Source organism: Haliotis rufescens, unplaced genomic scaffold (assembly GCF_023055435.1).
Source record: "Haliotis rufescens isolate VD_foot unplaced genomic scaffold, xgHalRufe1.0.p SCAF_5, whole genome shotgun sequence".
Lineage (NCBI taxonomy): Eukaryota > Metazoa > Mollusca > Gastropoda > Lepetellida > Haliotidae > Haliotis > Haliotis rufescens.
The window spans coordinates 34,341,433-34,367,689 of NW_025964223.1; the positions used below are offsets into that span (position 1 = coordinate 34,341,433).

General features: G+C 39.4%; 1 protein-coding gene across 6 annotated transcripts in view; it reads left to right on the forward strand.

Moving 5' to 3' along the window:
- The window catches only part of LOC124124713 (ankyrin repeat, PH and SEC7 domain containing protein secG-like), a 268,855-nt gene that overhangs the window by 73,188 nt on the left and 169,410 nt on the right, over positions 1 to 26,257 (forward strand). For 5 of the 6 annotated variants that reach the window (XM_048383887.1, XM_048383892.1, XM_048383890.1 and 2 more), the window contains one exon: positions 15,975 to 16,126. Coding sequence is in view for 4 of the 6 variants with exons in the window: in XM_048383892.1 (XP_048239849.1) it covers positions 15,975 to 16,126 (152 nt within the window). In the remaining 2 variants the exon portion in view is untranslated. The remainder of the gene's footprint in view (positions 1 to 15,974; positions 16,127 to 26,257) is intronic. The other variant, XM_048383891.1, reaches the window with a different exon arrangement.

The following is a 26,257-nucleotide window of genomic DNA, read 5'->3' on the forward strand; positions in this document are numbered from 1 at the left end:
TACATGACAAAAAAAGTTTTCTCATATTCTTTTGGAGCACAAGATAAACTTGCTTTGGGACAACTTTTGCATCACATGAGGCTTATAACAATCGTACATCTCGTTATAATAGTCATCATTAAGTGCCAAAAGTAACAGCTCACAAATATGGTGGGTGGCGCTTAACTTTTGTGCATGTATATAGATCTTGTCTGCTGTACCCATGCAGGCATCTTTCACAGAAACATTTCTTTCCTGCATGTTTTGTTTGATCGCATAATAGCCTGCCTAAACTCTATATCCACGTATAATGATATTTACCATCTTTTTCAATCAGAAATGAATTGATTCTGGGAATATGTTCCGGAGTAGAGCTTATCCTGTGTACAACAATTCCTTTATGGGAATGTCCGAAAACATTTATAGCTAAATTATTTTGCTTTTCCGACTTATCAATTTGTGAGATTGGTGTAGGTTCGTCTATACCATCAAGGTTGAGTCCATTGTTTGGGGGATAGCTCGAAGGTCTATTTGCAATTTTAGAAACTGCAGGGAACAATGCAGATCTTATCATCATTCTGAAACAGTCATTGCCTTTATTTTTTACATTAATTATGGCTTTTTTCTTCTTATAATACGGGGGTAAATCTATATAAGATCCACCTTTGAAAGGCATATAATTTGCTCTATCTAAATATAAACTATTGATTTTATCCACACTCCAACCCGTATGTCTATTAGTCCAGCATTCTAAAGTTTCTTGTATCCTCTGAATTGATGTATCTAATGATGTGTTTATAGTATCGGATTCGGTTATAACTTCTTGATTGCTCCGGAAATATGGTTCGGTATATTCGGTGCTATCGTCTGCGCTACTTTTACTCAATGACATTTTAATCGTCAGCTGGTATTTTATGCTATTTAAATCATCTAAGTCCTCGTTAATTTTGTTCGATATGATGGGCTTAACATCATTAACTCTTTCAACACCGTAGGCCGGTTATCCGGCCAAGAAGCATCGAGTCCCCAGACACCGCAGGCCGGTTATCCAGCCAAGCCGTAGTCACGTCAAAATAGTACTATATTTTTATGGACCTACCTGTAATATCATTCATTTATTAAATCTATCACATTTCACAATGTCTGAAATACATATTCCATTTCAATTTAACATTTTTTATCGTTAAATTAAAAAATTATTTACTATTTCCCGCGATGTTATTGAAAATAAAATTCTCGGACACACATTTCGACAACGGGTCCACATCGAACACGTCAAAGAGGAAAATAAAGACGTTTTAAACAAATCTTTAAATATATTATACAAAGTAATATATAAAATCAACAAAAATATATCTAAAAGTAATCAAACTTACATCTAAGTTATTATTTTCATCTTTTCGTGCGATCGCGTGTATTGTAAGTCAAACGACATCTCGGCTTTCGTCGCCTTGAATTCTCGGCTCGGACACGATGTTTAATGCAAAAATATATGCATGAAAAATCTTTGTCACAGCTCGTAAACTAGGACGATACATTCACGAAGTTCCATATTTTAATATATATCGTGATTTCCTGCTCAAAACGTTCAGAATAACACGATTTAACAACATTCTTTCGCAAACTTCTGTAATTTATCGAACACGAGCTTGGTATCACAGCTGTAATTTGATTGGCTGCCTTAGGTCACGTGCTCAAAATTGACCAATCACGAAACTTGTTGCAGATTTCAGCAAGAAAGCGTCATTTTAGAAACCAATTTTAATCCAATGAAATCGCTTGTTATAACTACGTTAAAAAACCAGTCGATGTTACGAGCGTGTAGATGAAGGAATAAGCTTTCCAGCGATGTGTCATATGCCATTCTTCGACGAACGTGTTATTCATACGAAACCTCGAAAACGGGGGTATTTCTTCATTTTACTGACAGTCGCTGTTATCGGGAAATGGGTGATGACAGAGACTATATTATAATTCTTTTTAAAATGATTTTCCAATAACGTAAACAATGAAAATAAAATAGAAATAGGTACGTGGATATTATGAAATCATATATTTGCCGAAAATCGTCAAGTTTTCGCTTCCTTGGTCCTTAATCTGGATGTTAACAACGTGTTAGTGTACATTTTTTATTTACAACGAATTTAATTAAGTTGTAAATGCATTATTTTAAATAATGTGAAAAACATAACTTTCATATTTATAAACCATAGGATCAGACCTTTCAAATGGTGTATAACATGTAGTAGCAAATATATTTTGACAAGCAGGTATTTTCTTTGATAAATGTTGGCTTCATCTATCATACTAGAGCCTCTGGGAACTCGGTGTCCCAGCAGTAAACACTTCTGGTTCACTGGTGTTGAAAGAGTTAACATCCATGTTGGAATTAATATCCACCTTCCAACCTCTTAGATATTTACTAACGCCGGCTGTGGGTACAAATTTTAACTCAATATTATCAACAACAGTGGGTTTATCAACATCGCCAACTGACTTATTATTATCTAGTAAAGCGATCAATTCAGCTTTTCTAATTCGAGAATAACCTCTCAGCCCACTTTTTTTCGCTTGAGCTTTGAGTTCTCTAACAGTCTTGGGTTTGTTGTATTCCAAACCGAGTAAATCAATCAATTCAGCTTTTCTCATTCGAGAATAACCATGTAGACCACATTGTTCCTTTAGACCACAAAGCCTTCAACTCTCTCACAAAAACCATTGTGGTTTAATGGTATATGCAAAATGAGTCAAATCTCTAAGTGGTTGTTTTTCATATATCTAAATACGTATTCTCCCAAACCTATTCCTCTCGTTGATGTCATTTCTCTTCCTAGCGTAAATAATCTGGTTCCTGACCCTATCAGCGCTGTGTTTCTTACATAAACAATAACAACCTTTGACCCCTTTCCCACTACATATATTTCCCAGTTTGATGTAATAAGAATGGATTCCACAGTAAACACCCACACAAGTTTGGCTGCATTGAATCTGCACAGATTCATGGTTATACATCTATCATATCATTTGTCTAAATGCAAATCACATCTCCACTGATGAGTCATAGTTGTTATCGCTATTTATAGATTAGCCAGTCAGGGTTATTAATAGCTGAGTAGTCAGCTCAACATAGCTGAACAGCCAGTCAGCGCTATTTATAGATTAACAGTCAGGGTTATTATTAATGGTTGATACGCAATAGATCATGGATTATGCGTAGTTATTGAGTGGCTAAAAATAGCAATGACTGATAACCCAAACACGCAGTCTTTCTGAGCCTCTGACGGTGTATAAAACTGACTTATTGTTGGTCTCGGTATTGGATCAAGTTTCTTTCCATAAACAAGGAAGTTTTCGTGCATGGCAGATTCAACATCCTTAAATGTTTGAATTGAATCCCCCTCTTTAGGCAGTTCATCATTAATAAAATCTAATCTTAACATCCTATTTCGGGCCCATTGCGATTGGGCTGTTTTGCGTTGTTCTAATGCTTTATTATGTCATTTACGCTCCTCTCCTCATACTAGAAAATAAAAAATTACTCCCCGAAAAAGCTAGAGCATTAACAATAGCCCCACCGACCATCATCGCAATTGTTGCCATATGCAAATGTTTTATATGAATGTAAAATATTCAAATGTTCAATAATATAAAATATTCAAATGTTTAATTACTTCATTATGTCTTCTGGGATAAGCCCTTGTTTTACGAGCATATATTTTGTAGCCATTGCCAATCATATATGAAGAATCATCATACTGATATCATAACCATTAACATCTAGCTTGGGTTGGGTGGCTTTAGTAATCATTTTAGCTATACGAGCATAGCCAATGGCCAAGCAGCTGACCATCGCTGAATGATATGTTGCGTTTACCAACATTTTACCGTCTAACTGGATAAGTCATACCTTTATAACATTATATGAGGGCTTAACGCTAATTGAACTTGTTGTGATTGTGCAATCCGGGGTGACGTTTTCTCTTTTCCAGTCTTATAAAACAACAACGCTGCTATAGCAACAACCCCAAGTACATAGGGAGCCCAAGTTTCAATCGGACGACTATGTTCAATATTTTGTATAAGTTTTGACCCTTCCTACCAGCTGCGACTTTTCGGGGATTCTTAGTCACTCTGGCTTGTGATTTCGCAATCGCTGGTATTTCCTCATTCACTTGTTGTGATTGTGCAATCGGGGTTATTTCCTTGTTCACTTGTGGTACAATCGGGGTTATTTCCTCATTCACTTGTTGTGATTGTGTTTCCACAATCTGTTGTGATGTCACTTGAGTCTCCATTATTAGTAAGTGGGCACTTATGTTTAAATTGACAATGGCTAGCCGTTATTAAAGCGGTGGTCACCGGCGCGAATAACATTCCGTATCTATGATAAAACTCACCAAATTGCCTTAGTTTATTTATGCACATTAATCTTGTCGCCTGATATTTCTTACAAAAGTTATGAATATCAAAAGCAGCTTTAAGGGTTGACTCTGTTCCATCTGAAAATAATTCGGTCCAAGTTTATTTTCAATATTATTGATATTTATCCCCTTATTATTTTATTTTTTCAAATCATATTTCCTAATATTTCAGCCACGAAAAGGAAGCGATATGGAGAGAGGGTCACTCTGCCTGCAACCTCTTTCATTTTGAAAAGATATGGCTAAATGCCCATTTGGAATCACACATGAGTTTGAGTTACGTATCAAAATATTGATCCTTTTTTGAAGAACTGGGCCAATACCATACTTTTCAAGGACTAACATTATTAAATCTTTTAATACAGTATCAAACACTTTTTCAAAATCAGTTAAAATCAATAGCCCATGCTTATTTTGTTTCCTTGTGTCAAAGATCAAATCAGAAAGTAACATAATATTATCACTTATTCTTCTTTCTGGTATAAAACCAGTCTGATTTTCATGTATCAACACATGTAGCATCTCCTTAATTCTGTTAGTATTACATGTGCTAATTATTTTGTTTAGCTTGTTTAGAAGAGAAATGGGGTGCCAATTATTTAAGCAGTGTCTTTCTTTATTAGACTTTTGAACACAAGTAAAGATGCCTTGTTACGGCATATATTGTCACCGCGACAATATGCTAATGCTCACTGCACAAATTGTCGCAGGGCCGAGGTCTGCACATATTGTAAGCATTCATCAGAACTAAAAACATCAACTTGGAGATATCTCTTGAATACTATACAGTCTAGCTTCACGAAACTCCATACTCTTATCTATCACATTGATCAATGGTGTCTGTTGCTATTTAGAGATTTTCCAAAGGTGTATTTTGGACAGTTTCCATGGAAATGTGAAGAACTTTGAAAATTGATGTGTAGTGTCATTTCGGGAGCATGTGTATCTAAAACTATACAACCTAACATTTCTCTTAAAATTACTCTCAGCGATTTTTCTGCACTAGTTATGCCAGCATTGATGCATTTGAAATATTTAGAGTTTTTACAGAATTATTATTGGCCATATCCGGTACAGGCATACAAGGCAACTTCATAAGCTTATATGTCAGGTAGTGTTTAGGTACCTTAGGAATCCGTGAATTAAGTTCCATTTTTATTGTTTTTATTAACAAACATTAACAGATAATATTTTAGAATAAAATGTAGAGGAAATGTATATGTATTTAGAAATTATATATACTGAACCAAATTAAAAACTTCACAGTCCTAAAATTTTAACATTTTGACCAGTTATCATTGTGGGCCCATATTGTGTATTTAAACAGTAATGGCCACGTATTGTCTTCAGATAACACCCGTTTTTGTGCAGGTGAATCGATCAAAATCATGTGCACAGCACTATAGTGGCAAAAGTGGTTTTTCACGTGCAACTGGTCACGTGGCTATAATACCGCACGTGTTTTCAGCCATAATTGTTAGCAGTCATTAACAAATAGAAAAACACAAGAAAACAAAAGTCTTTACGGCCATTTGTCATGCCACGCCTTTCAAATGTGCAACGTGAACGTGCCATCGGCATGTTGCAGACGGGAACGTCCGTAGCTGAAGTTGCAAGGAGGATGGGTTGTAGCCGACGGACTGTTTATGATTTACAGACGCGTCTACAGCAAATGGGTACCACCGCTGATCGCCCTCGGCCAGGTCGACCACGTGTGACGTCGCATGCAGAGGATCGTCAGATTGTATTACGTCACCTCTGTAACCGATTTTTGACGGCTACATCAACCAGAAATGAACTGTTTAGGGGTAGACTGAGTGCGCAAACTGTTCGAAAAGGTCTGAGAACTGCTCACCTTCAAGCACGTCGGCCATACTGCGGGCCGATTCTGACTCAATTACACAGACGTCAACGTCAATTGTGGGCACAGCGACACTTACGATGGACTCAGAGGAATTGGAATCAAGTCATCTTCAGTGATGAATCCCGATTTAATCTTCGATTTTCTGATGGTAGAGCGAGGGTGTGGAGGTGCTGTCATGAATGTTACGCCCAGTGTTGTGTACAGGAAGTTGACAAATTTCGAGGCGGAAGTGTCATGGTGTGGGGTGCTTTCTGTGGCAATGCACGTTCCAGGCTTCTTGTCATCCGTGGCAACCTCAACGCTGCTGCTTACCGCGACCAGGTACTGGCACCAGAACTTCTGCCTTTTATGGCAGCACATGGACCCGGTTTGATCTTCCAACACAACAATGCCAGACCCCACACAGCAATTTTGACAAGGAATTTCCTTCAGAATGCGGGAGTCAACATCATGGACTGGCTGTCAAGGTCTCCCGACCTCAATCCCATTGAACACGTCTGGGATGCTCTTGGCAGAAGTCTGCGCACTCTCCAGAACCAACAACAGAATTTGCAAGATCTTGGCACCATTTTGCAGCAACAATGGCGTCGTCTTCCCAATCATGTGTTCACAAGCATCACAAGGTCCATGCGGAGGCGTTGTGTGGCAGTTGTCAACGCACATGGTGGCCATACACGCTACTGAACTTGTGTGCCTTCAGATTCTCGTGCTTGGGACTTATGATTTAAACTGTTGATGTTATTACCGAATACCGTAGGTGCTTGGAACAAATTATGGTTACCACCTTTAATTAAAATCCTTCTTTGGACATTAATGATTAAAAATTACCTTCTCTGATACATTTGTCCGTTGTATATCATATATGGGATTACTTTTAAAAATGTGAAGTTTTTAATTTGACTCAGTATAAGTTAAACTGTATACGCAGGTTACTGATATCCTACGGTCGGGGGATATGTCATGCAACTTCCATACAACTTTTGAGTAAAATATTTGTTTGAACGCGTAAAATGTACGTGCATGACACTGAACAACCTCAGTACTTATGCTGACGTTTGTATGTATCCAGAGCGTATGGAAGTGAGTGGCCCGTCACCTTTGTGTCTGTACTCACTTTTTGACATAAGAATGAATCAAACTCACACAGGCACTCATATACATTCCTTCACTTCCACGTGGGTGTGTGTTATCTCTTTCCTTTTTTTAACAATCCACAACCCATGCTGACCCAACCGTCCACTTTGTGGACAAATAGCAATGTCAATCTCCAACATATTTTTTCGCCGGCCTTACTGATTGTTGGCACTTTTGATGTCAACATCAATGACATGACAGAAGAAAGCACATATGGTGACCACGTAACTCTGCTGGCGCTGACAATATCCAATTCCTGGTAGCATCAGCAGACGGCCCAGATCATGCCGTCCTAGTCTCACCTGATGACATGTACAGTGAACAAATGTTCCTGAGCTATTTTCACAATGTGAGCATTGTGTCATTGAAAGTCAGGCAAAAACAGAACTGCTCTATCAGGCTTGCACGGGCACCCAACAAGTTTCACTGTTTTCTCAACTATCCGACCGTGATGAAGGACAGGGAGGAGTGTCTGACTATGATGAAGGACAGGGAGGAGAGTCTGACCATGATGAAGGACAGGGAGGAGAGTCTGACCATGATGAAGGACAGGGAGGAGAGTCTGTCCATGATGAAGGACAGGGAGGAGAGTCTGACTGTAATGAAGGACAGGGAGGAGAGCCTGACTGTAATGAAGGACAGGGAGGAGAGTCTGACTGTAATGATGGACAGGGAGGAGAGTCTGACCATGATGAAGGAAAGGGAGGAGAGTCTGACTGTAATGAAGGACATGGAGGAGAGTCTGACCGTGATGTAGGAGAGTCTGACTGTGATGAAGGACAGGGAGGAGAGTCAGACTGTAATTGAAGGACAGGGAGGAGAATCTGACCATGATGAAGGACAGGAAGGAGAGTCTGACTGTGATGAAGGACAGGGAGGAGAGTCTGACCATGATGAAGGACAGTTGAGGAGAGTCTGACTGTGATGAAGGACAGGGAGGAGCGTCTGACTGTAATTGAAGGACAGGGAGGAGAGTCAGACTGTAATTGAAGGACAGGGAGGAGAGTCTGACCATGATGAAGGACAGGGACGGGAGTCTGACTGTGATGAAGGACAAGGAGGAGAGTCTGACCATGATGAAGGACAGGGAGGAGAGTCTGACTGTGATGAAGGACAGGGAGGGGAGTCTGACTGTGATGAAGGACAGGGAGGAGAGTCTGACTGTAATTGAAGGACAGGGAGGAGAATCTGACCATGATGAAGGACAGGGAGGAGAGTCTGACTGTGATGAAGGACAGGGAGGAGAGTCTGACTGTGATGAAGGACAGGGAGGAGAGTCTGACCGTGATGAAGGACAGGGAGGAGAGTCTGACTGTAATGAAGGACATGGAGGAGAGTCTGACCGTGATGGAGGAGAGTCTGACTGTGATGAAGGACAGGGAGGAGAGTCAGACTGTAATTGAAGGACAGGGAGGAGAATCTGACCATGATGAAGGACAGGAAGGAGAGTCTGACTGTGATGAAGGACAGGGAGGAGAGTCTGACCATGATGAAGGACAGTTGAGGAGAGTCTGACTGTGTTGAAGGACAGGGAGGAGCGTCTGACTGTAATTGAAGGACAGGGAGGAGAGTCAGACTGTAATTGAAGGACAGGGAGGAGAGTCTGACCATGATGAAGGACAGGGACGGGAGTCTGACTGTGATGAAGGACAAGGAGGAGAGTCTGACCATGATGAAGGACAGGGAGGAGAATCTGACCATGATGAAGGACAGGGAGGAGAGTCTGACCATGATGAAGGACAAGGAGGAGAGTCTGACTGTGATGAAGTACAGGGAGGAGAGTCTGACTGTGATGAAGGACAGGGAGGAGAGCCTGACTGTGATGAAGGACCATCTTCCTGAGGCAAAGGAGATAAATGACTATAAAAGTCAAGTTTCCATCCTTGCTGAACTAGGCTGGAATTATGGAGTTATATTTTGGCTGGACTAAAGAGTCTATCCATAGTCCAATCAATCTCATTAAAATCAGATCTTAGTTCTCGCTATCGCTAAATGAAGATCTGAGGACATCCCATTACGGGTCACGTCAGAACGACCTTTCATCCGACTAATCAAAGCGTCGCTTACCAGATCATGAAAGTGACACCTGGAATGAGTTTTATAATCATGCAACCTCGAAACGTAAAAACGGGGTATTCCGAACGACAGTTACGGCCCATACGACTGATTCCGTCAAAATTATCGTCTGTCTCTCGCTTCCGTGGGATAAGCATTTGAACGGAGGAGGCGTTGCGCAATACCTGAGAAGCACTGCCATACAATCGCAACCATATATTAGACATTCTGGATTGTTTGTTTTAATCGAGAACTGTGTCAATATATTCTTCAAGCGTAGTCTGAAATGGAAGTCGCCAGGTTGAAACGAGTGCTGTAAAGCTCGAGAAAGCTGCTTTCTCATTGGCTGACATCGACTTCTTGTTATTCGTTTCAGTGGTCGCGGTCAAAGTTCGCGAATGGTCAGTCTGGCGTGACCCGTAATGGGATGTCCTCAGATCTTTGTTTAGCGACAGCAAAACTTAGATTTGATCAAAATTGCATAACGAAATCGACATCCAGTTGATAGACTGCTCTTCAGATTTCACTCGATTGCAGGATTTGCAAACATGTGTACCGACAACTTAGCGTCAACAGATATTTTTCAACACTTTTCATATTTTAATGAAGGTGCTCATGTGATTTGAGTCCAGTTTGGCAGGGTGGAAACAATCAGTTAACTCTCTTGCCGCAGGAAGATGGGACACTACCAATAATTCAAACAATGCTAATTGTGTTAACCATATTTGAATATAGCATTTGTTATCAACTATCAACATACCACACCTTTGACACCATCCGACGTCGAGCAAGTGAACATAATATCAACAACTGTGTTCACTGACTTCGAAACTGCTGCACAAAACGCTGCTTCCCAGCTATTTCAGTGTCAATTGAAAGGATGCCTCTTTCATTTCCGACAGTGTATCTGGAGAAAGGCGCAGCAATGTGGTCTCCAACAAGCCTTCCAGAACGACAACAACGTGAACATGCTCATAAGACGTGCTGCAGCATTACCCCTGGTGCAGATGTGTGACATCGACGACGTGTGGGTGAAGACCCTTGATGAATGAAAAAATTGTGAACTTTGCAGACTATGTGACCGAGCAATGGGTGGACAAAAACAACCGTGCTATGTGGAATCACTTCCATACCACTGGTCCACGTACAACCAACCATTTTGAAGGTTGGCACTCCAACCTAAAGAGGCTTTGACGCAGTCACCAAAACCTGTATAAATTCATTGAAATTATCCAATTTGAGCAGGACAGTAATGAGATTGTAATCATGCAGCTGCAGTCTGGTAGTTTGATGCCGCCAAAAATGAGTCGGTATCGGAATTTGGAACATGCTCTTGAAAGAGAGAAGCGACTTCTGACCACAAATCAGAAATCCAAATACCAGTACCATCACGCAGTGTCGCATCTTGTTGGTTTGTGAATTGTGAATGTATGTACAGAAATCATTATATATCGAATAAATAAAGAAACTTTTTGTAATACAATGGGAAAAGCATTACTGGTGATACTATTGTATTGTATATTTTGTGCATTTTTATCTAATAAAAGTATAATTTGAAATATATGCAAATGTAGTTTGTAAATGTGTATGTATGTGATATTCCACAATTTGTATATGGATATACTTGAATCTTTATTTTTAAAACAATATCAATGGAAATAAAATGTTTAGCAAAAACACTTTCTTAGTTTCTATGACTGAGGCCGGACTACTGGGGACCATCACTGACAGACTTATATTTGCGACGACCCCTCGTCTTAAACACACATGGTGGGGATTAACTGTTTGCCGGCTGCCGGACAAGTAGGATATCACCAGCTGTATATAGTAGACTGACTTAGTGCTTGTGTTAGTATAGAAGCTTGCCCTCTAAAAGCAAGACAAAAGAATACTCTCGACCCTCACAATAAACAAAAGAACTTACCAGCCCAAGTTCAGCTTGGAGCAATCAGGCTGTAAACTTGTACGGTACATGATCTAATAAAATACACCAATTACACTGTCTAAAACCAATACCATATATATACAGATAAATTATAAAAATAACACTGCCACACATGTACAGGCAAACACGGAGTTGCATAATATACAGAATTATTCAACTGTAGAACAACTGTATTACATGGACGTATTCACAGTTCTGCACTGTACAGTACTACACTTTCATGGTTGCAGGTTAAAGAGGATAGATAAACAATACCCCCAAATAAACAGGCAATACCACCAACATGTTTAAAATAACAAACACTGAATCAATTCTTGAGTGATGAACCTCATGTAAATAATGGGAAAAGTTGCCTTCACAGTTCATCATTCTATGAATGGAGACTATATCCTCCCTATCCACAATAACACTACCTTTATCTTTCGTGACATCAGTGAAGATTTGCAAGGGGTTTTCATTGTTGGTTTCCAGGAGATCAAGTTCTTTAATGTTACTTTTCCAGAAAAATGCTCATTCTGATATGCATGTGTCATGGCCAAATTTGACTATGCAGATATCTGGTCATATTTTGAAGACATATCCGTAATCAAAGCTGTTTTTCTTCAAGTTGTGCTGCTACTTTAGTGTTTCACTTTGCAGCTCAAGAATGTCACTTTTCAGACGATCAACTTCTAGTTCAGAGAGAATCGCTTCTATTATTTCTTGTTTAATGGTGACACGGAGAGATTTGATGGCGTTATCTGCAGTTGATGAGATCAATTCCTTTAGTTACGATTTCTTTGGCATCTTGGCTAATATATACTCACATGCAAAAGAAACGCAAGTAGAGTATGCAGTATACAAGTTATTTATTTTCAACAGTAAAGACAAGAAATACTAATAGGGCAAGATTGACAAAAATTTGACTGAAGACAGTTTAATGGATTAAGGGCTTACACAGTTTCGGGTCAATACCCAAAATGTCAGTCAATACCTGGTGTGACCACCATTAGCATTGATCACTGCCACATATCTCCTGTACATTGAGTGGATCAGACGATTTGTGAAGGTCCTAGGGATCCTCCTGCACACATCCAGAGCAGCTGTGCGTAGTTCATCGGCAGTTGTAGGGACTGGGCACACATTGTGCAGACGCCTTTGAACCTCATCCCATAAGTGTTCGATGGGGTTCAGATCAGGGCTGAGGGCTGGCCATGGTAGAACACGGATGTTGTGTTGTTGCAGAAAGGCCATGGTAGCTGTGGCAACATGGGGACGAGCGTTGTCCTGCTGGAAAATGTGTTGTTGATGTGCAAAAAATTGAACAACGTGGGGTCTGATCACTTGGTCGATATACCGCTGAGCAGTGACGCTGTGTCCCCGACCTTGACCAACATTCAGAAAGCACATGGGTCCAAGTCTCGCATTAAGTCCAATCCCTGCCCATATCATGACGATAGGTTCACCCCATGGATCCTTTTCCACAACGTTTCTGTCAGCGAAACGATCACCTCGACGCCGCCAAATTTCTGACTCTACCGTCTGCATGGGAGACACAAAAGCGACTTTCATCAGAGAAGATGACATGCCTCCACTCACGATGACGCCAATTGCGATGACCCTGTGCTCACTGAAGACGTGCTTGTCGATGCTGTGGTTGGAGAACTGGATCTGAGGTTGTTGGAATGGAGACATCGGATCACAGTGTCCCGGCTAATGTGTCGATTACGTGTTCCTATGGTCTGTCGAGCACTTTTACTTGCAGTTAGGAACGGATGTCGCTGGTGTTGACGGGTAATCTGCCGATCTTGTCGAGGTGTGGTGACCCAGGGACGACCGCTCCGAGGAAGGTCATCTGTGGTCTGTGTAGCACTGTATCGATGCAGGAGACGGTAAATTGTGGTTATGTTAACATTGAAATGCGGGCAACATCTTGGACAGAGTCTCCAGCTTCCAAACGTCCGATAGACTGGTTTCTCTGAATTTGAGTTAGGCATGGCATTGTTGACCAAGGAGTGGTAGGTCCAAGAATAGGCCACAGTTTTATACCCACTACAGTTCGTGCATTTTCGATTTTCGCGAGAAATGGGTGCATGATACCCACATATTCATTGAAATGGTGTGTTTTGGCGATTCATTTTTTATGTTGCGTTTTTACTCGGGGCTTCCAAAATGCAACCAAAATTATTGATAACACCATCAGGCTTCACTACATGCTAAAACTTGTATCAATTTATGGTTCCGTGTTTGTTACCTATTTGCTTAAAACCACTTGCGTTTCTTTTGCGTGTGAGTATATTTTGAATCTCTGAGGGTTTGTCAGTGATTTTGGTAATTTCAGATTTTGGGGGGTGTATACAGGCGAGAGTGTCACACAGTACTCACAATTCACGACCTGACCATTGACCTGTTACTGTTGATAACTGCTATTTTCGACCCGTGAAGATTTCGGGGTAGAATAGGTCTTCAGCAACCCATGCTTGCCGTAAAGGGTGACTATGCTTGTCGTAAAAGGCGACTAACGTGATCGGTTGGTCAGGCTCGCTGACTTGGTTAATGCATGTCATCGATCCCAATTGCGTGGATCGATGCTCATGATATTAATCACTGGATTGTCTGGTCCAGACTCGATTATTTACAGACCGCCGTCATATAGCTGGAATATTGCTGAGTGCGGCGTTAAACAACAAACCAACCAACCAACCAACCAACTGCTATTTTCAGATTTCACATGGTGTTATCTCAACAATGGTAGAAATAATTTTCAAGAAATTTTGCTCTAATAGTTCTGTAAGGTTTACCTTACATCTCTTGTATACCGGTATACAGAATCTTGTAGAAATATCTTATCGTTATTTACAGAGCATTTGTGTGTGTGTGTGTGTGTGTGTGTGTGTGTGTGTGTGTGTGTGAGTGAGTGAGAGAAATATGATATATATTTATGGAAAATAAATCTTTTAAAATATATTACCACTCAACTAAATTTCAGATTTATAATCCATCTACACCAATCCTCCTGGTAATATGCAAATAGAGCAAACTTAATACATCATTGTATCATTGTTAAAGTGCTAGTTCTGTAAGTGGATTGTGGATTGCACATATGTTAGTGCTGGCTGGTATATATTAAATTAATACCCCAGAGCAATGTCTGACAAAGTCATATTTATAGATATCATTTTAATAGAAGCTAGCACTTGGTACACATGACAAACCTTGAATACCATAATAAATATGAATGACCTGAGCCAGTTCAGCTATCTCTCCAGTATATGTCGACTTTACAAATTCTAATATTTCAGTACAACTTATATTTTATTAATTTCTATGACAATGACTTATGTTTGGTGTGTTCACTGGATCATTGGACCCGTGAAGATTCCGGGGTAGAATTGGTCTTCAGCATCCCATACTTGCCGTAAAAGGTGACTATGCTTGTCGTAAAAGGCAACTAACGGGATCTGGTGGTCAGGCTCGCTGACTTGGTTCATACATGTCATTGATCCAAATTGCGTGGATCGATGCTCATGATGTCAATCACTGGATTGTCTGGTCCAGACTCGATTATTTTACAGACCGCCATCATATAGCTGGAAAATTGCTGAGTGCTGCGTTAAACAGCAAACAAACAAGCAAAAACTTGATCATTAACTACATGTGACTTGGTTTGTATCAAATTTGTAAATATCTCATGTGAACTGAAATGTCCTCAACACAATATACCATAATGAAAGTTTAGTAGGTATGTGAATAATTTGTTGTGAAATCGATCATTAGTTAATTACTTTTACACACTTTTCAACTCTTGGTTCATTATACAAAGGGATTTTACACGAAATGTCATTTTGGAAAGCTAGGTCAAGTTATAGCTCAAATCAATCAATCTCTTTAAAATCAGATCTTAGTTCTCGCTACCGCTAAACAAAGATCTGAGGACATCCCATTACGGGTCACGTCAGTGAAACTGACAATGTACATTCTTCCTCAGTGTTAAACAAACACATGTTGCCAAAAATTAATTTATATACTTGGGATTATTTTGAAATTGACTGTTTTCTGTCGAGAGGGGGATGAGCAATCTTGTAGGTTACAGAACAATGCAAGTGATGGCGAATGGTCTTATTACATGAGAATAGATGATGAAAAGTGGAATATTACTTTAACAAATGTTAGAAGACTAGATGAAAAGTGGATTATCACTTGAACACCATTTTTATGCAGACATGCTCAACAATCAAAGTTCAGGTGCGAGTTGTTGTGGGGTATTTGTTAACTTTTGTGTTGTCATTTTTAGCTCATTTGACTCTTGCTGTCTTTTCTGAAATGCTAAACTGTTGATTAATTATCCTGGTGAGATATGTCTTCAAACCACAGGTGCAAATAACTTTGTAATTGTCGTACTTAGAGACTGGTGATTTTCTCTTTTGTCTGCCCTTGGTATGAATTTTCCAAAACCAAAAATGCATTGAACTTTCGGAGTATGAAACTTTCAGTTTTAACTCCCATACTTCATGGGACAGAGGTTGGTCATGTGATTTCCCAAGCCAGAAGTGATGTGACATGAGGTCTATTTCTATGACTAGAATTTCTGTTTCAGTGTGCTGACCACAGTGATGGATGGTAACCTGCTCATGCTACGTATGATGCTTCAGACTCCACAGGCTCTGGAACAGAAAGATCTTAATCATAGTATCATCTATTCTGCTAAACATGGGCTTCTTCAATGTGCGTCTTATCTTGTTGATGCAGGTTGGTCGGAAAATATATAACTTTTGTGTTAATACAATCTCTTTTTGCCTTTTCCCTGCTTGGAAATTCTTGTTGGTAAATCTTACTGACCTCACTCTAAAATAAATTTTGTCTGTGGTGGACTGGCAGTCCATGAAAATTGCAAGCAGCATGAGGATTTGTAATGACTAAGGGCAACCTTACGCAAGTTAATCAACAGTATGCCATCAGGGTGTCGTGCATGTTTCGCCCAATATGGTAGACACACCAAAAATTGATCTACACGCCTGAAATTAATTTTACAGGCATTTATTGTCATTATGCCTTCTCTAACATTCATCAGTGCCCTTATCATCTCCCGCCATGAAGTGGAAGGGGGATATAGGAATGGGTGCCGTCCTTCCATCCGTCCGTCCGTCCGTCACATTTCGTTTCCGGAGCAGATCTTGAAAACCGTACCATATTTCTTCACCAAACTTAGCACATAGATAGGTCTAGTGGTGAACTGGTGCCTTTTGATAGTTTGCAATTTAAAAAAAATAATTTTTTCAAGTTTCCATGGCAACGACTTTGACTTGGACTGAAAATGGCGGTAGTCCTCATTTCCGTGCAGATCTTGAAAACTGTACCATATTTCTTCACCAAACTTGGTACATAATGTCATCTCGCAGTATTGAATACATTTCCTTTCTTGTTGGTGAGTTCTGCATTGCTTGTGTGTATGTTCCTCCAAAACTGTCATGGACACGGTTGTTGCATTCACTGGCTAACTTCATGCAGAAACACAACTCATTACAAATACAACAGTGTAACTGATCTTAAACCTACTCAACTGTAAAAACACTGCCTCCTATCCTGTATATATTTTTGTCAACCATACTCTGTACTTCACTTGCTTGATAACGGTGTTGGAACCTACACCGAAATTATCGCTCCTAATTGTAATAAAGAAGTTGTTCGTCCATATGTCTCATCCTTATTCATTACAAATACAGTTACATATTCTATCATTATCTGCAGATGGCAAAACAACACCAGTAATAACTTTTTTTAGTGCTGCAATTAGTCCATTTACAAAAAGGCCCATTGAACATAGTTCACAGGAGCTAATGCATTGCACACAACCGGACATGTCATATTGGCGGGGGATATGAGTATTTCATGCTTGTTTTTCTTGGTAGTGTAAAGGGTCTTGGTAAAGCTTATTCAGGCCTTCTTCTTTTGTTTAAACACTCTTTTTACTTTTGATGTGATGTAGGGTGATTTCAAGATTTGAATATTGTACCAATGGTGCGAGATGCCAGACATACCTTTTGTGACAATATTTATGAAATCTACTGTCTTTTTCCACCACATATAGTTCCTCCTTCAGCCAAAGCCACCTGTCAGATCATCTGTGCATATATTACGGTTCTGTTCTGATTCTCCAAAACGTTCCAAATGGCGTGGTGGTTTTTGTGGGGGAATTAGTCAGCAAAGAGCTGGAGTCACAAGAGACTAATTACAATTTTATTTACCAGAACAATGCACAATGCATGGTTTGGTATTTTCTTGCTCAACATTCCCTGACAGAACATTGACTGATTTATTGTCTTGTGCTGATTCCTTTTGGTTGAAGAACTTATGATGCTTCAATGGACGTTTACGTCGTTTTCCTGACAGATTTCTTTTGAGATGAAATTTTCTTCGAATGGAGTCTGGATTGCTGCTGCAATACTCCCATGTGTTTCCTCTTTCTGGATCCTTCCATTTCATTCTTTAGTAGATTTTGCTATTTGATCTCCTGGAAGAAAGAATTGAGTGGATGTCCTCTGGATTGAAAACCTGAGGGATATCCTTGGTTTTATTACCTTATGTTTCACACTGACTTAGAGATTGTACCTGGCTTGCTTCAATTTGTTGTCTGGATTTTGGCTGGTGATGCTTACTATTCAGGACTCCTCTTTTCCCCTTGTTTACCTTTTCATGCACCTTGGTTGGAGCACTAGGACCTGGTGCGACATTATTTGTCTTGGTAATTATTGTACTGGGACCTGCAGATTTTTCTGTTCTATTTGGAACAGGGTTTTTCTTCTTTGTTGGAGTCTTTTGTTGTGAATTCTTGTTGCTGGAAGTGCCTGCCTTGGTTTTAGAATTGTCCTTGTTACATTGCTGTCATGGTGGTGATTGATCAGTTGCTTGGTAAGTTGAGCTTGTTGATAGAGAATTGTTGCTGTCAAGCTGAGTATCATTGAGTGGTTCCTCATTGTCTTCCATGACTCCTGAATCTATGTTACTGTAGTCATTGAGGTATGGTATTGGAGGATACTGTGGATGATCAGCTGGATCAAAATATGGCTTCAGACAGTTGGCATGGACAAGCGGTGTGTGTATTTTGTTGTCAGAACTTTGGTGTAGTTTATAGGTGTAATTTGGACCTGTATGGATGATAAAATAGCTGCCATACCACTTTTTGGTTAATTTGTTGGAAAGGCCTTTTTCAACTTTTTGACAATATAGCCAAACTCTTTGACCTGGGGCAAATTCTGGCTCTTTAGCCTTTCGGTTATATTGTTTAGAATACACTTCCTTAGCTCGAGCAGTGTTTTCCGCTGCAATTGTTCTGGTGATTTCCAGCTCCTCAAACAAATTTGAAAGGTAACTTTTGTTATTGTGGCCTATATTTTCTTTTGGAATTAATGCTATACTTGTGGAGTTCTCATTTCTCAGCCAAAAAGCATAACATGTGGGAACTTTTGTGTTTATGAATTTTGGGCCATCCGATAGGCCATCATGATGTCAGGAATAAAACGGGGCCAATCATTTTGAGACTTGTTACAATAGGCTCTTAGTGACTGATTTATATAAGAATTGAGCCTTTCTACCCAGCTGTTTGTTTGAGGATGGTATGGGCTGGTATGTGTAAATTTAATTGCCAAAAGTTCACAAATCACTTTGATAAGTTTGGACATGAATTCTGACCTCTGTCTGAAATTAAGGTCCTTGGAGCGCCATACCAACAAAATATTTCTCTCACGAGGACATCTGCTACTTCTTTGGCTTCTTGGGTCCGAAATGGAAAGGCTTCACAGCATCTGGAGGCTGCATCTGTGATGACGAAAATGTACTTGTTCTTGTCTGGTGATGTTGACAGGGGACCGAGAATGTCAACGTGCCATCTGTTGACATACCTCACACGTCTGGACATAAGTGGCAATATTGCTGTACATTTTTGGCCTGTAGTACCTTGGTCTCATGGTGTTGTGCATCCTTTCTTTCTCCTGGTGGCAACCGCCAAACTCTGAGTCATGATAGGATTGCAGGACTTGATTTCTGAGGGTTCTTGGGACTGCCAGCTGTTTAATGAACTTGTCTGCATGACCCTTCTGTCTTTGTGGGACAAATCTGTACAGGTATTGGCTTCAATCACAATCTTTTGACAATCCTTTTCTGGAAGAACATCCTCCTCTTTGTAGTGAAAGATTTTGATAAAATCTGGACAAATCCTTTGTAGATGACTTAAGTTTGAATGTTCATATACACTTACCTCAACCATCATGTGTTTTGTAACATCAGCATTTGTAGCATGTAATGCTGCAACAACTTTAACTGGTACTGACTCTTCATAATCATAGGTGACTGACCAATGTGTTGTCTATGTGTCTGATTTTGAGTGATTATCAATAGGTGTGCAAATATCCTCAGTTGATTGTGTGACCTGTGAGGATGAATGTGTCCATTTGCTGTGTTGTAGTTACTGAGAAGACTGTTTTCTCGGCATCTTCTTCAGTTTGATCATTACAAGTAATATTTTCCTCATATTACCTATGTGAGAGAGCATCAGCATTCCCACTGGCTTGGTCGCTGCGATGAACAATGTCAAAAGTGTAGGTAGAAGAGCTCTACCACTAAAAGCTGTAGGATGTTCATTTTTTTCTCATCTTTTTTACTCAAAACAAAACCTATGCTCATATCACTGGCATCAGTTGCAGGAAGAAATTCCTTGTCAAAATTTGGATATGCCAGAATAGGGGTATAACTGTATATGACCTTAGAAAAGCCGAGTTTTGAGGACCAGAAAAAAGGTTCTGTAAAAAGGGGTCGGCTTATGTATGGGTTACACTTTCGTCAAACTCTTTTTCTGTTGGTAAAAAAACAAAGTGACCACTGGAACTTTGGTTTCTTTCCTTCTTCTGCCTCTGAATGCTTCTTTAGCAAAGTTTTCAGTGGAAGCGCTATGTTAGAGTAATTTTTCACATACTTTCTGAGTAAGTTTGTGAGGCCTAAGAAATAGCAAATCTGCTTTTGTGATTTGGGTACCGGGAAGGTTTTAATTGCTCCAATCTTTGTCATCAACTTGAACACCTCCACATGATAAAACATGACCCAGAAAAGAAACTTTGTCTGTTGCAAAGTTGCATTTGGATGGCTTTAGTATTAATTTTGCCTGTTTGAGATAGTAAAATACTTGCTCCAAATATTGGAGAAGATCTTCAAAGTTTTTGCTGTAAATTGACAAATCATCAATGTAAATCAGTCCAACCTTAAAAAGCAACTTTTTTAGCACTTTGCTGATGAGCTGCTGAAAAAAAGTGGGGAATTTGACAAACCTCAAGGCAAATGTTTGAACTGATGAAGGCCTTATGGGTGACAAAGCAGTTTTGTGCTTTGAATCTTCATGTAGTGGAACCAGGAAAAAGCCATCAGCAAGGTCTGAAGTGGAGAAGATCTGAGCTTGGGCATTGGCGATGTGATCAACAGCAGCATCAAAAACAGGAAGAGGACATGGTAAAGTGACAGAATTCAACTTTCTGTAGTCAGAAAAAAGTCCAGAAGTGGACTCCTCGATCAAATCATATTTCAGAAAATCATCTACAAGTTCTTCAGTGACTTTTTGGAGATGAGGAGATTGGCGAATTGGTCTGCACTTAACGGGTGGATGGTTGCCAGTGTCAATTATGTGTTGGTGCATGTCAGTCTTTCCTAAATCTGCAAGACTCATTAAGAACATGTCTCTGTTTTGTCCCAAAAATCTGAGTAGTCTGTGTTGTTGGTCTGGAGTCAGTTGTGTATTGGTCATATCAAATCCCAATTCTTGTGCAATTTTGACATAGTCCCTGGTGTCATTGTTTATTATGTCTCCCCCAGAATGGAGGGAGACATATTGTTTTTGGCACGGTTCCCGTCGGCGTCGGCGTTCCCACCGTTTCCGGACCATAACTCAGAAACCGTTTATTATTTTTTCGCGAAACTTTGTATACACATTAACCCAGCACTGAAGTGGTGCCTTTTGCTATTAAGAGATTTTTGACATTTTTATTTTTTCTCGTTTCCATGGAGATAACTTGAACATAGACTCTGAATGGGGGTAAGCTTGGTTTCCGGACCATAACTCGGAAACCGTTTAATATTTTTTCGCGAAACTTTGTATACACATTAACCCAGCACTGAAGTGGTGCCTTTTGCTACTTAGAGATTTTTGACATTTTTATTTTATCGTTTCCATGGAGATAACTTGAACATAGACTCTGAATGGGGGTAAGCTTGGTTTCTGGACCATAACTCAAAAACTGTTCAATATTATTTCATGAAGTTGTAACATATTAACCAAGTCCTGAAGTGGTGCTTCTTGCTATTTAGAAGTTTTTCACATTTTATTTTTTCTTGTTTATGGAGACAAGTTTAACTCAGACTCTGTATTGGGATGGGCTTTGTTCCAGAACTAAACTCAACACCCCTTCAATATTTCTGTGTCTTTTGCTTATAATGAAATTTAAGAATTTGATCTTTTCAATATTATTGAATTCAAAGCAATTCTAGAATTAAAATATTGTGAATTATTTTTGTGGGAATGAACAGATGGGGTTTAATGTGAAGTAAACGAATGAATGGGGGTTAGGGGAGTGGGGGGAGACATATGTTTTTACGAGTAAAAACACTTTCTAGTCTTCTTATTGTCAGTGTTAACTGTATTTATAAATGGTTGTCAGAGTCTATTTAAAAAATCTTTGTCAATGTTACTAAGTTTGCCTACAACTGTACCCTTGTCTAGAACCTTTTCTTTTGGGGAACGATTCATAATAGGCCTAAATGTAGCAGTTTTGCTTTTTGTTTTGCTTAAGAAAGAGTTCTACCACCTGCTACTTCAGAAAGAGTAGTGAGGGAAGCAATGGGTTCAGTGAGAATGAGGGATTCCTCTTTGGCCTCTGGCAGTGTAACCTTGAAATGAATTTCACTCTGAGGGGTGATGTAAATCTGATCTATTGTTTTTGCAAATCCACAAATTTCTTGCACTGAATTGGCTATGAAATTGATATATTGCCTATCTGAGGTGCTGTTGCCCATTATCAAGGAATGATAGCTTTTTTCTAAGACTGCATCATTGTCATCAAGGAAGTTCTCACCTTATATCACTGCCTCTGGTAATGTAGACAGAACATAGAATCTTTGTGAAAATTCCTGATCTTTAATGTCAAAATCTAACACAACTGAACCTAACACTTTATGCAATTCACCGCCAACACCTTGAACCTATGGAAAGGGTGAGTTTCCAAGTGTAAGGGTTTCAAAAGCTGAGTAGTAGTATAGGTAATGGGGGTTCTGCCGCAACTCCACTGGAGCCAGATTTATATACCTATAGGTTACACACAACCAAATGTTTTCCCATATACTTCTATAGTAACGTTATGATTTTTTAAAAAATAACTAAGCATTCAACAGCTATTACCTGTACGTGTGTGCACAGTTTGGCCTTAGAGCAGCAATAAAAAAAATAAAAATGACTAGCTTAGCCAGCTCCTTTTCCGAGTACCGGAAGCTAAACACACCACCCCCAGTTTCGCACCAAATGTCACCTACTTGAAAATAGCTGTGGTCACATTCAGCATAAGTCATCATGTTGAAAAAGACAGCACTAAATATAGAAAAACATGGTCAGTTTTAATAACTGGATGGATGTACATTTGAAAGACATAAAAATCTTACAGAATATCCTCCAATCACAGCCTGCAGATATCTCTCGATCTGCACTGAAGGCTCCCTACGAAAACCGCACTCTCCAAACTGGTACTGATTTGGTGTAGTAGAACCTGTACCACCACTACAGGTGGCATTTTTTATGTGTAAATGATGATGCGATTCAACGATAGTCATGAGATTAAGTTAAATTGACTCAAGCTCACCACCACCTGAAGTCAATCAATGCTACCATTAGTACAAAAACGATGATGAGACTAAACTAAATTGTAATGAAAATATTCTCTATTATTTTTACTCATATGTATACCATTATTTTTTACAAAGTGATATTCAACAATTTTACTAAGTTCCTCGATCATTTTACTAGGAGACCAGACTATATACTCTTCTTGGTAATTGGAAAGAAACAATTGATGACAGTATTTGGTTGGTTTGACATCACTGATATAATATATACCTTGTGGTAATTCTCTCCATTTGATAATTTTGTCCCTGAGCATAAATATTTCGATAGCTTTTTCGAGTTCTTCCTTTGTTGGTTTGTAATTCTCCATTATTATATATTTATGTAAGCATTCTTCTAAATGTGATCTAATGATAGTAAGCAATCTATTTTTAATCTCCAACCAGTTCTTTGGTTTTGGCACGGAATAATTGACGGGCTTGTTGCCTCCCCTGTTCTATGAACTTTTTTTTCTCGTCTTCGCTAATACCACTGGTCTTACGAGAATTGGATCGAATCTCCTGCTTCATTACGTTGTATTTGGTGAGTTCCGACAGCACTAAATGAAACTCCTCCTCGGATATCTTACAATCAGTTATTGCTGTCGAAATATGATCCTCAATGCTGTTCAACCTTGCTTCGGCCAGTATCCGAATATTATCGTGTTTTAATGCTTTCTTTTGCAACCTATGAGAAATGAATTTTATCGTTATTCCTGCCAGTCCTGAGACTCTGGCGGCTATTTCCATGCCAAGTAAGATAGGCGCGGCGATTATAGTTGATAGTAAACCAACACCGGCTACACCAAGTCCCATGCCAGCTGTTACAAGGGCGGTGTCAACTCCGTCGAGAGCATTCACGACACTACGATACTTTTTATACAATCCAAGTCTAAACTCCCTCTCCTTCTCTATTCAATGTTTTATGTCACTTATTTGATGTAATCGAAATCCATCAACAGTATCCATCTTTTCAATTGCCTCATCGAGCGCCAGATATAAACTCATAGTGTATATTACGGTCATACAATAGTCTTTAATTGGTCTTGCTTAAATGTTTTGAGAGTATACATCAACCTTTTTAAATGAATATTATACGGCATGAATGTCTTAGTAAAAGAAATACTACCACTTTTAATAATTTGGACCCCCTCAAGGGTTGCAACGGGTGATGCTCCAATATGAATAATACTGCAACGTTGACGCTCGTGTTTCTTTAGCCATTTAATCGATAGACCTTGTAATATTTCGAAGGCATCTTCCGGTGCATCTCCGAACAAGACTTCAATAATAAGCGTAGAAATATTAGGTATTGCACTCAAGTTCTGTTTAATATCATTGAATTCAGTAACCAAATTTAAAGTAACATTTTTTACTGCCGGACGACTATATAACATATGACCTGGGTTTTCTGGCAGGGGGTTGACTAATACACTTTTTCGTTTTGATGGGATATAAGCCCTGAGTAAGATCCCACTATTTATTATCTTAGTTAAATTATGTGCCTTACCCATCATCACATACGGTGGGGTAATGACGATATTCAGTAGCCACTCGATGTTTGCTTCGACCATAGTCCATTTATTATCACCGTTGAGAATAAGATTGTACGAAGTGTTTTTATGGAGTCTACTAACGTCGACATCGCTTAAATCTCCTAAATAACCTGTGAATGTAACTTCTTTCCCCTTGTATACACTATCTTGTAAGTGTAAAGCGTATAACTTACCATCGGTACCGGGTTTACCGAATCCTTCTGTGTCTCCGAGATCGGAAAGCGCAATTGTATTACATTGTCTGAGTGTTCCAGGGCCTGATGAATCAACCATTATTTATAATATGGAGTGTTACACTTAAGTATCCTATATGTACAGGTTGGTGTTTTACATCTAATACAGAAATTTTGAGGTCTCAAATAATACCATGCTTTAATTTTTTATATTGTAATGATGAGAAAGAGTCCGTTCTACCGCTATTGTATTTTTCATCTTTCACTGGAATAGATCTGAGTAGAGTTGAAGGACTTTCTAGTTGAATATTATCCGTCGTACTGATATAATAATAAAATTGTTATTGCTACCGATCAACAAAAAACAGGTATAAATTCAGATATTAAGACCAAATTATTAACGCAAACAAACACAGGCGAAACGGGAATAGTAAAACCACAGATACCTACTGACACATCTACTGACGCACAACCGCAAGTGCCACCACATATTGCGGCTAAAAATCAACAACATATCGATGAAAAAACAGCGTTTGAAGTAGGTGGAGTCGCGGCTGGTTTACTCATGATTTGGTTAAATAGTCTTTAGCGGATACGTACAACAGCCCTGCAATTGCTACAATCAGTGCCCACAAGTTTTGACTAAGCCAAGTGGTGGTCTTAGCTAATAAATTCAAGAGCCAGGAAACTATACTCCCTATTATACCGGGAAGTGCAGATGCGGCTTTCCCAGCGAGCTTTCCCAGTGCTGAACCTTATGCTTTGATGCTTTTTTAATCCACTCTTTTATACCATCCTGTTCTCTGAACAATGTTTTAATTTTATCAGCCAGTGTAGTGTCATCATTGAAGACTTGATCGATAGTGTCTCGAATTCGACTGATTTGTGAACGAAGTCCCTTTCTATTACTGGAAGCAGCCTCGAGGCGGGCCAATCTTTCGTCTTCTAAGTTACGCAATCTTTCTGCAAAGCGGCGTCTACTGAATTCATCGCTCGCCTGTTCAAGTTTTGTCTTCTCATAAGCTATATGCTTGTCGATTTTGGATAGCTTGGCTATATTATTGGTGAGTTCTCCCTGTATTGTTTGCATTGCCTTGTCAAGGCCTCGTAATTCCCTAATACTGAACTCCGAAGATGGTACCTGTAACGTGGAATTATCGTAGTAGGTATCGAAGATTTTCCGAGTCCGTCCGAGGCCACCTTCGAGCTTTCTTCCAAAGTATCTATGTTACTGAGTTCATCAC